General features: G+C 44.3%; 1 protein-coding gene across 1 annotated transcript in view; it reads left to right on the top strand.

Annotated features, from left to right (window-relative positions):
• The first annotated feature begins 11,785 nt into the window (after positions 1-11,785).
• Positions 11,786-12,382, top strand: part of LOC128694009 (alpha-(1,6)-fucosyltransferase) — a 33,715-nt gene continuing 33,118 nt past the window's right edge. The window contains exon 1 of the mRNA XM_053783977.2: positions 11,786-12,068. Coding sequence (XP_053639952.2) covers positions 12,009-12,068 — 60 coding nt within the window. The 5' untranslated portion in view covers positions 11,786-12,008. The remainder of the gene's footprint in view (positions 12,069-12,382) is intronic.

Below are 12,382 nucleotides of genomic sequence, written 5' to 3'. Positions count from 1 at the left end.
CAGCCCACACTCCTGTTCTTCGTTGGTCAACCCACACTCCCATTCTTCGTGGGTCAGCCCACACTCCCGTTCTTCATGGGTCAGCCCACACTCCAGTTTTTCGTGGGTCAGCCCACACTCCCATTCTTCGTGGGTCAGCCTACACTCCCGTTCTTCGTGGGTCAGCCCTCACTCCCGTTCTTCGTGGGTCAGCCCACACTCCCGTTCTTCAAGGATCAGCCCACACTTCCGTTCATCGTGGGTCAACCCACACTCCCGTTCTTCGTGGGTCAGCCAACACTCCCGTTCTTCGTGGGTTCAGCCCACACTCCCGTTCTTCATGGATCAACCCACACTCCCGTTCTTCGTGCGTAAGCCCACACTCCCGTTCTTCGTGGGTCAGCCCACACCCGTTCTTCGTGGGTCAGCCCATACTCCCGTTCTTCATGGTTCAGCCCCCACTACCGTTCTTTATGGGTCAGCTCACACTCGCGTTCTTCGTGGGTCAGCCCAAACTCCCGTTCTTCGTGGGTCAGCCCATACTCCCGTTCTTCATGGGTCAGCCCACACTCCCGTACTTCATGGGACAGCTCACACTCCCGTTCTTCGTGGGTCAGCCCACACTCGCGTTCTTCATGGGTCAGCCCACACTCCTGTTCTTCATGGGTCAGCCCACACTCCCGTTCTTCGTGGGTCAGCCCACAATCCCGCTCTTCGTGGGTCAGCCCACACTCCCGTTCTTCATGGGTCAGCCCACACTCCCGTTCTTCGTGGGTCAGCCCACACTTCCGTTCTTCGTGGGTCAACAAACACTCCCGTTCTTCGTGAGTCAGCCCACACTCCCGTTCTTCGTGGGTTCAGCCCACACTCCCGTTCATCGTGGGTTCAGCCCACACTCCCGTCCTTCGAGGGTCAGCCCACACTCCCGTTCTTCGTGGGTCAGCCCACACTCCCGTTCTTCATGGATCAGCCCACACTCCCGTTCTTCGTGGGTAAGCCCACACTCCCGTTCTTCGTGGGTCAGCCCACACTCCCGTTCTTCGTGGGTCAGCCCACACTCCCGTTCTTCATGGGTCAGCCCACACTCCCGTTCTTCATGGGTTATCCCACACTCCCGTTCTTCGTGGGTTGGCCCACACTCCCGCTCTTCGTTGGTCAGCCCACACTTCCGTTCTTCGTGGGTCAGCCCACACTCCCGCTCTTCGTGGGTCAGCCCACACTCCCATTCTTCGTGGGTCAGCCCACACTCCCGTTCTTCGTGGGTCAGCCCACACTCCCGTTCTTCATGGGACAGCCCACACTCACGTTCTTCATGGGCCAGCCCACACTCCTGTTCTTCGTTGGTAAGCCCACACTCCCATTCTTCGTGGGTCAGCCCACACTCCCGTTCTTCGTGGGTCAGCCCACACTCCCGTTCTTCGTGGGTTGGCCCACACTCCCGCTCTTCGTTGGTCAGCCCACACTTCCGTTCTTCGTGGGTCAGCCCACACTCCCGTTTTCGTGAGTCAGCCCACACTCCCGTTCTTCGTGGGTCAGCCCACACTCCCGTCCTTCGTGGGTCAGCCCACACTCCCGTTCTTCGTGGGTCAGCCCACACTCCCGTTCTTCGTGGGTTCAGCCCACACTCCCGTTCATCGTGGGTTCAGCCTACACTCCCGTCCTTCGGGGGTCAGCCCACACTCCCGTTCTTCGTGGGTCAGCCCACACTCCCGTTCTTCATGGATCAGCCCACACTCCCGTTCTTCGTGGGTAGGCCCACCCTCCCTTTCTTCGTGGGTCAGCCCACACTCCTGTTCTTCGTGGGTCAGCCCACGCTCCCGTTCTTCATTTGTCAGCGCACACTCCCGTTCTTCATGGGTCAGCCCACACTCCCGTTCTTCGTGGGTCAGCCCACACTCCCGCTCTTCGTGGGTCAGCCCACACTTCCGTTCTTCGTTGGTCAGCCCACACTCCCGTTCTTCGTTGGTCAGCCCACACTCCCGTTCTTCATGGGTCAGCCCACACTCCTGTTCTTCGTGGGCCAACCCACACTCCCATTCTTCGTGGGTCAGCCCACACTCCCGTTCTTCATGGGTCAGCCCACACTCCCATTCCACACTCCCGTCAGCCCACACTTCTTCTTCATGGGTCAGCCTACACTCCCGTTCTTCATGGGTAAGCCCACACTCTTGTTCTTCATGGGTAAGCCCACACTCTGGGTAAGCCCACACTCCCGTTCTTCGTGGGTCAGCCCACACTCCCGTTTTTCGTTCGTCCCGGGTAAACCCACACTCCCGTTCTTCGTGGGTCAGCCTACACCCGTTTTTCGTCTGTCAGCCCACACTCCCGCTCTTCGTGGGTCAGCCCACACTCCCGTTCTTCGTGGGTCAGCCCACACTCCCGTTCTTCGTGGGTCAGCTCACACTCCCGTTCTTGGTGGGTCAGCCCACACTCCCGTTCTTCATGGGTCAGACCATACTCCCGTTCTTCGTGGGTCAGCCCACACTCCCTTTCTTCGTGGGTCAGCCCACACTCCCGCTCTTCGTGGGTCAGCCCACACTCCCATTCTTCGTGGGTCAGCCCACACTCCCGTTCTTCGTGGGTCAGCCCACACTCCCGTTCTTCGTGGGTCAGCCCACACTCCCGTTCTTCGTGGGTCAGCCCACACTCCCGTTCTTCGTGGGTCAGCCCACACTCCCGTTCTTCGTGGGTCATCCCACACTCCCGTTCTTCGTGGGTCAGCCCACACTCCCGTTCTTCGTGGGTCAGCCCACACTCCCGTTCTTCGTGGGTCAGCCCACACTGCCGTTCTTCGTGGGTCAGCCCACACTCCCGTTCTTCGTGGGTCAGCCCACACTCCCGTTCTTCGTGGGTCCCGTTCTTCGTGGGTCAGCTCCCGTTCTTCTTGGGTCAGCCCACACTCCCGTTCTTCGTGGGTCAGCCCACACTCCCGTTCTTCGTGGGTCAGCCCACACTCCCGTTCTTCGTGGGTCAGCCCACACTCCCGTTCTTCGTGGGTCAGCCCACACTCCCGTTCTTCGTGGGTCAGCCCACACTCCCGTTCTTCGTGGGTCAGCCCACACTCCCGTTCTTCGTGGGTCAGCCCACACTCCTGTTCTTCGTGGGTCAGCCCACACTCCCGTTCTTCGTGGGTCAGCCCACACTCCCGTTCTTCGTGGGTCAGCCCACACTCCCGTTCTTCGTGGGTCAGCCCACACTCCCGTTCTTCATGTGTCTGCCCACACTCCCGTTCTTCATGTGTCTGCCCACACTCCCGTTCTTCATGTGTCTGCCCACACTCCCGTTCTTCGTGGGTGTTGCGAGTAAGGGATTTGAAAATTTTTCATATTATTTCTTGGAGATCTATGAAGAACCTCCGTTAGTAGTTAGCCAGCAACTATATTGCCCGTTACTAGCAACAAGCTGCTGGAACAGCGTTAATCCTAGTTATTCTTTTGAATATGTGGGTGATGATGTAACTTTCACTAGGAAACAAAGTCCAACAGAAAAATATACGATGTTTAATTATCAAGTGTTGAATCTCAACACTCTGTTCTTCTGTTTATAAATTAAGGTCAAAGTATTTCCTGTTCCATAATATTGTAGGTACTATTGTTTAACTTTATGTAATTCTTTAAGTCAAGATAATAAATTTTCATATTAGTTATTCACAAAATTTCAGTAGGAATATCACATTACATACACATTGACAGATCATAAGAGATTTCAAATAATGTTCGTAAATCTCCAATTTAATCCAAGAGATTACATGATTATCTCTTCTAAGTCAGTAACAATGAAATGGAATAATGACCTTTGATAAAGATTTTTCTATAGAAAGTCAAATAGTGGCTAGAGTCCAGGGATCTCAACTTTTCCTCCATCATTATTCCGCTCAGCTTGATGTATTTCTCCATTTACCTCCTTACTACCATACAAAAAATTTATCGCCATCATAAAAGGGAAAGAAAAACAAGGTCAGAAAATAATGAATTATTCAGGTTTTGCACAAAAATATTTCCCCTTGCCATGTAATTTTTTACCCCCGAGGGGTAAATTTACCCCTGGTTGAGAATCACTCTGCTAGACGCTAATACTGTCAACTACGTCTAGACGTAGTTATGTGATGAATGGTTTTGAAAACCGACAAGTTGAAGAATTGAGACATGCAACATATGGAAATTCTTCAACTTGTCGGTTTTCAAAACCATTCATCACATCTGTCAGACATTGCAACATCATGGATTTAAATTAGATAAGTTTAGATTTAGAAAGGACATCGGAAAGTATTGGTTTGGAAATAGGGTAGTTGATGAGTGGAACAGTCTACCTAGTTGGGTTATTGAGGCTGGGACTTTGGGTAGTTTCAAATCTAGGTTGGATAAGTACATGAGTGGGATGGGTTGGATTTGAGTGGGACTTTCACATCAGAGCTTATTTCTTGGGTGGCATTGAAAATTGGGTAGGGCAAATGTTTTGTTAGTGGGATGAATTGTAAAGGACCTGCCTAGTATGGGCCAGCAGGCCTCCTGCAGTGTTCCTCCTTTCTTATGTTCTTATGTAAAGGAAAATAGACAAGCGACCAGTGTCTGAAAGACATATACATCCAAAGACTGGACAACTGAACGAAACTAGGAATAACTCAGTTCTCCAACAATACACTGAGTAAACTTAGTCATCCGAAATTCTGATTCCCAAAGAATTGTGATACTTAACCAAGCAACGAGAGGAGAGATATATTGTAATAAGTATGTAAAGTAAAAAGACACAAGTGCTACCAATGTGACACCTTATTGTGGCAACGTTTCGCTCTCCAGGAGCTTTATCAGGACTGGACCAAAGAGCAGACTGTTTGATTCTGAGTTTGTTAACCTGACATGAGGTTGGATCACGTGACCCAGCCCGCGTACGCTAGAGCATAAACCAGTTAACAGTATATGACGTGATGGTTTCCCACCATCAGGGTTATTCACATCATAAAACAAATCGATCCTACCTATAGATCAGTTGTCCGTAACTGTAGACCTATTAACATACTCATGCTCAAAATCCTAGAGAAAGCAGCATATTATATGGTGGAGTAAAGTAGCTTAATAGCAATAACATCCTATATAATTTGAATCAGGTGTCAAGGGATCTCATTCAAGGTAGGTAGGTATAATGTTTGTCAGGAAACAGGTCACGTGTTTCCTGACGCGGATCTTAGTCATATGATGGCCCACAGCTGTAGCCCTTGGTCATCTGACCGAGGACTTCCGTTGGCTTACCGGTCTACCTATTTAAAATCATGTTTATGATTATAACCATTAACTTCATTCGCCTGCTGGATTATATACGAACCGAAAAGTCAAAAGGAAATTTTGTAGCCATTTTCACTTCTGATCTACAAAAGGCATTATATCTAACACAGTGAACCATAGTATATTACGAGAAAACTACGAAGTATCCTCATAGGAACTTATTATTGATGTAAATCTTGCCGAACAAGAGGGAATATTTTTTTTTTTTCAAGATTAAAAATATGTCTCTGAGTAAAATATGTCACTGAGTAAATTTGGGTTACAAACCCTGCCGAGCTATCATCCACATAAAGCCTTCGAAAATCTTAACAAAACAAGCTGAAAATCAACTATATACTAAAAAATGCTAACAACCAGCGTTTGCATGATGTCACTTGGAAAACAGATTATTATTGTGCAGCAACCACACAGTAAATTTATTTAGGTACAATTACATACAGGTACAATTATGCAAGTTTTAGGGGATTACAATTGTCTTACACAGAAACTGTGTTGGATTCCCGGCGAAGGTAGAAACATTGGGCATGTTTCTTTACACCGGTTGTCTATGTTCCCCATCAGTAAAATGGGTACCTGGGTGTTAGTCGCCTGGTGTGAGTCGCATCCTGGGACAAGGACCTAATTTGCCCGAAATGCTAAGCATAACAAGCGGATTTCTATACAGTAGTATGTCATTATTTTATTATTATTAAAGATTAGCCGGTATTCTCCCGGCCCGGGCCTTTTCCAAGTGGTGGCCCGGCCTTGGCTCCCTCTTTAGGGAGTGTCTGAGACCTAAGTCTCCCATGGGAGGAGGCACAAGTACCTCCTCATCTTTGGGACTAACTGTCCCCAGGCCTAGCCACAAGCTAGGCCTCTCTGGTCTGCCATCCCCGTCCCAAGCGGGCAAATGGGAATGACAGTCTTATGAGCTAAAGGCTCGGGCTCAGGCACCTACCCTACCCTAGAAGGGTTAGGCATGGTGTCGATCAGTATGTCATTAATGTCAGCTAGGACTGTATACCTTGTACATGTACTTATAGAAATAAAGATATTATTGTATGTTATTATATTTACTTCTCGTATATGATAAACTGTTGTCTGCTGTGATCAATTTCTTTTCTAGTGGCCAACAAAATCTTAATCCGGCTCTGCTTAATAAATAAGTAAGTTTATTCACGCACATGTACACATAAATTCAGTTATATAAATTATCATACATGGTATATGTATAGATTACCTAGGATAACCCCCCCCCCAAAAAAAGTCAGCCTAAGTCAGTAAAAGTTTAGAATTATGTAGGTGGGCTAAATATAAACTTACTCATTGCAATTTGTTAATTGCAGCTTGTTAATACACAAATAACAAATAACAAATACACAAATAATGCCTTAGTAAGTGGTCCAAATCGGACCGAAACGTCGTCGTAAGCTCCTCTCTTCTATGTGCGGGTTATTTGTGTTGTGCTTTATTCTTTAGTTTACCTCGCCGTATAGAATTCCTTCAAAGAGAGCAAGTTACTCACTAAAGAAAATGACTAAATGGCTAACAGCGATATTTTGCGCATCCCTGTCTGGCCAAAGTTAGGGTTTTATTTCTTAATATAATAACTCAGGAAAATCAACAAATGGTTATATAAACAGTATGGTAATATATATTTGTGCAGTCTATATCACTACTGTGGCTTGGTAGGCAACGCTCTCGCTTCGCACACTGAGTGTTCGTGGTTCGATCCCCGGAATGGGTGAAAACATTGGGCGTGTATCCTTACACCTGCTGTCCCCATTCACCTAGCAAGTAAGCTACTGGTATGGGTCGCATCCTGGGGGACAAGACTGAAGGACCACAATGGAAATAGGACAGTCCTCGATGACGAACTTCTTGGGTTATCATGGGTCGCTAACCCTCCGGGTCGAAATTCCGAACAAATCTTATCTTATTTCTATTTTCGTTGGGCCAATATTTATTTGTGCTTTATTTCGAATCAGGTGACATACCTTCAACCTACCATAAGTAAGTTTATTCAGGTACAGGCACACATAAATACAGTTACATAAATTATCATTCATAGCAACACTTGTGTAGATTACATAGGATAACGCAAAAAAAAACAAACAAAGTGACCTATTTCCATTGGGGTCCTGATTTACGAGGATTAAACCTGACTCATCTACTTCAAGAAATTGCCTATTTACCTGACCCATGAAGACTTCGACCTACGAGTGTAATACTTCTCAGGTAATCGTTATTGTCTTGACCAACGGAAAGAGGAGTACAGCAATACGTCTACCAGCCCATGTCTTGGGTAGTGGAAGACATATAGATAGGAATAAATGGTATCTCTTATCACAGCAATGTGTTCTTTTGTGAGATTTATGTTATCACTGTGCTGAAAATACGAAATAATTCTGAAATATGTAAAGTGGTGATACTCACTGACAAAAAACAAAAATCAAAGAACAAAAAAAATCAAGCGATTACACTGCAGTTTTAGACAAGATACTCCTCATAATTAACGTTTTCTGTCAGACTGTGAAATAACCTTCATGAAGATTCAGTGTTCATTAAACCCGAAACATTATTATATGAAAATAATTTAATAAATAGTACTTTAACTAATAGTACTACGAATAATAATGCTAGATGTTAATTGTGGAAAATTGCATTTATCTGAATGTAACTAATTATGTACATAACAGTAAATGATAACAAAGATAATTATTATTTATCAATGTTACATAGACAAGTAGGAATTTGGGACACCTAGGTCGCAAAAAGTGTCCCCCTTCGATACCTACCACTGTCATAACCACAAGTTGCTCTGGACCTATTAATTAAATGAATTATACATCAGGAATTCTGGTAAATATATAAATTTATGGACTATATTAAAAAATGATTATATATAAACACAATTACATAACAGAAGGAATATATCTCTTAATATCACTCACCAATTTGACTGGTCACCACTACTTGGAAAAGACCCGGGCCAGGAGAATACCGGCGAATAAAAAAAAAAAAAAAAAAAAATGGATATTAAGGGATCGACACCATGCCTAACCCTTCTAGGGTAGGGTAGGTGCCTGAGCCCGAGCCTTTAGCTCATAAGACTGTCATTCCCATTTGCCCCCTTGGGGCGGGGATGGCAGACCAGAGAGGCCTAGCTTGTGGCTAGGCCTGGGGACAGTTGGTCCCAAAGATGAGGAGGTACTTGTGCCTCCTCCCATGGGAGACTTAGGTCTCAGACACTCCCTAACGAGGGAGCCAAGGCCGGGCCACCACTTGGAAAAGGCCCGGGCCGCGAGAATACCGGCGAATCTTTAATAATAATAATAATAATAATGGATATTAAGTTGTATCATACTCAGAAAAACCTCACTAACTAAATTTATGAAAACACTGGCCAGAATTATACACAAATCTAGAGAGCTTATCTGAGGTTCCTGGAGCTGTCTTGTCCAGTCGTTTGATATCTCAAGTTATGCAGGAATGCATGTCCAACAATTTCGCCTCCTATTTGAGAGGTGTCAGCCCAATTTCAACCTCTAGAGCACGAAAATTCCTTCCCATCACATCAACGTTGTACACAATTCAAAAACCAAGATGGCGAGTCCCGTTTGCGCAGACGCAGGCTTTCCGTTTTCTATGGCATAAATATTATTAAATACAGTATGGCCATCTATTTACATATAAATACTGAATTTCTGGAAAATATGTACAGTATTTTCCACATTAATATTAATTATGACTTCGCTCCTGTTTTATCATCAACATTGGCAGGTGCCTTGAAAAAGTCTTTAAATTTGGTCGATTTTTTATTATTTCTTTCATTGCTTTAAAATAATCATGGTCTTTATTTTTCTCATGAGAGTGAACCCTTTCAAGGTGATCTTTCATCTTTGAAGGTTTCATGGCATCTGTGGAATTTTCTTTTATAAATTTCCTAAATTCAGCATATGTAAATATGAATGATATAATAATTGTGTATTAAAATATGACGCTGATTTGACCCTTCAAGAAATTTTATGTGAAGGAGGGTGTGCAGCGGCCGCAGAGTGATACAGGGGGAGGACCCCATGATGAATTCATGTGTGAGCGCTGGTTGTGGTGAAATCGACCCCTCAAGGAAGGTTCCTTGATGTTGGTGAGGGGCTCTTGATTTAGGGAATTGGATCTGTGCTCCAGTTCCTCGAATTAAGCCTGAATGCCTTCCACATCATCCCCCAGGCGCTGTATAATCCTCCGGGTTTAGCGCTTCCCCCTTGATTATAATAATAATAATGTGGTGAAATCGTCCAGTAATCTAGCGTCATCGAAGCCATAATTGAATGGATGGGTCTCAAGCTATAATTAATAAGTACTGGAATGTCCCCTGCTGAAGAATAGGGGCAGAGAATTTGCAGGACCTCCAGAGTTAGTTGGTGATAGTGGAAATAATGAGGCATCGCCATGCAACGCGTCCAGCATGTACGCCATTAGTCCTTTCATTGAAATATCTCGCTGGCCAGTAGGATTCTATTTGTTAAGTAGCCGTTGTGGTGTGATCCAGCTACAATATAAATAGCAAGTGGTAATATAAATTTCTTAATTATCTAACTTTTGGTACATATGTGCCTGGTGTCAATTAGAAAATTCTTACCCTGTCTCTGTGTATTAGTGTTCTCATTAATCCTTATTGGAGATCGGTTCCTTTAATTTTCATATAGTCCACTCTATTTTTATTTTACCATTATTTGTGTTAATGTTTAATATTGTAATTATTAATTTAATATCAGGTCAAGACAACAGGGATACCTAGCGGAGTTTTCGTAGCTTTTAGTGACTCTTTAGATGCCCTTCGAAGCCTGGTAGACCTGACGTGCCGAAAAAAAGCTTGTGTTGGGTCTTCCTGGATTGGGTCCCCAGTTACATGGAATTTAGGGAAAACAAGGCGGCGGTCACCCGTGCAAAGGCGGCTTCCAGGTCTAGGAGGGTAGGAAGGATTGAAGATTCCCATAACTATTTTACAAGTTACATCAGCATTGGGGAGAATGATTTAACAGGTATGGCAGGAGCGGTGTGATACTGTTGTGTCCTCGCTCAGTCAAGTGAGTCTCGCAAGGCTGTGGTACTGTTCAGTAGGTTGCTCTTGAGTTGTATACTCGCTGACATTTAACACAATGCTGATGTCACTGCATGACCGTATTGTGAGGTGTCTGATACTACATCACCTCTGCTCACCTGCTTTATTGAATTTTGCAAATATGATTCATTTCGGCGAAGTTTTATTAGGTATGTAGGTACCAAGAATTTACCGTGGAGCCAGACGATTTTTGCGAACGACTTTCCTACTGACTTGGTCATTGATTTTCTATGACGTAGTGATATCTGGGACTATATATGAAATATGAGCGCCATCGATCGGCTCCCCTGGTCACGCTTTGTATCAACATGATCGGTCGAAGCGCACATGCTAGAGGGAAGAGTGGCGCTGATGACCTCAAAAGTTGAAGTACCTCAAGCAACAAGAAGGAAAAAAAAAGACAATTACTTCCTAGTAATGGAGAGGTTGTTAACGCACCTCAACAGACCTGGTATCAGTGTGAAGAAAGTTCCAAACAGTTATCATGTTTCTAGGTATTTTAGATGTTACTAAGCTGTCGTGTCAGTTTCAACTTATAGCCTAGCCATTTTCTCTGATTCTTTTAGTGAACTTGAAAATACTAATTGCTCAAACTTAAATTGAACCTTTTGTCATTACTTGTTATTAATGATTAGATTGCTTCATAGTGCTGATGTTCTGACAGTCACCTATATATATATATATATATATATATATATATATATATATATATATATATATATATATATATATATATATATATATATATATATATATATATATATATATATATATGCGTGTGTGTGTGTGTTAGTTACCATTTGGTCCTAGGCGCATGTCGATTAGACACTAGGCCTGTTGTATGTGCATGCGTGTGTATGTGTGTGTGTGTGTGTGTGTGTGTGTGTGTGTGTGTGTGTGTGTGTGTGTGTGTGTGCGTGCGCTTTTGTTTTTTCCCTCTCTACTATGAAGTGCATGCAGTAAGTGAGGAAGGGAGGATGGCTGTGATCACCTGGGAATGACTCACAGCACTGTGAACTCAGCAACATCAACACTGCTGAGAAACAAGAGACATGGTTAGGCATTCGAATCCGTTAACAAGCAGAGACATCAAGAGCGAGCCAGACCATTTATGTTCTATAAAGTCGATCTCCATACTATGATATGTGTGTGTGTGTGTGTGTGTGTGTGTAGGCCTCAGTCAGATGACCGAAAGCTTTTCGGTGGACTGTCATCAAATGACCAGGACATGCTTCAGGAAACACTTGTCTTGTTTTCTGACGAATTCTACCTAACCTAAATGATACAGTGAGCATATGTCTGCATTATGAGTACAGGTGTTGGGGAACTGGCATTCATGTTAACATTTTCTTCACTAGAATACCCTTCAGGTACCCTCCGGGTAGATCTGGCAACACTGTCAGTATCAGTACTTTGCTAGACTTCAGAAGTAGTCAGTCAATAGTTGTTCATGCGCTCTCCTCTGTTTAGTGTCCTGGAGACGGACGTCAATTCTGTTTCTCTCAATTCACGCACTCAGCGTCGTACTTCCTTTTTCGGTTCTTCACTAACGTGTATAATATGCGACAGGGAAGTGTGAGGTTATGAATTCCAGGTGTGTGAGGTAAAAAGAGTAGCCAGTCAGCAGGTCCCCGTAGTGCTCAACAATGGGTGTGAGTTATCGAAGGTGGAAATACAGGACATTGCTACCCTCACTCTCTCATACGGTAAGTTTTTTCTGTTTTTATATATATATATATATATAATTTATCCTTCAGCCGAAGATTTTGAAGCATTTGGCCACTTTAGCATTTAATTACAATTTCACTTACAAAGCGTATATACCAAGGAAATTTAAACATTCCCAAGACATCTGAGAATAGATAACTGAAAACTAAAAACCTTTACTAGTATTTCCGTCGCTTAAAACATCCATTTAAGTGGATTACCACTTAATAAGTACCACTCAGTCTCCTCTCATCACTTCTGGATGACCCATTTAAATGCATGAAGTTAATGATACAAGTAGATTAATATTGAT

This window comes from Cherax quadricarinatus, chromosome 33 (assembly GCF_038502225.1).
Source record: "Cherax quadricarinatus isolate ZL_2023a chromosome 33, ASM3850222v1, whole genome shotgun sequence".
Taxonomy (NCBI): domain Eukaryota; kingdom Metazoa; phylum Arthropoda; class Malacostraca; order Decapoda; family Parastacidae; genus Cherax; species Cherax quadricarinatus.
The sequence above is the reverse complement of the archived record's forward strand: the minus strand, read 5'-3'. Positions and strand labels throughout refer to the sequence as shown.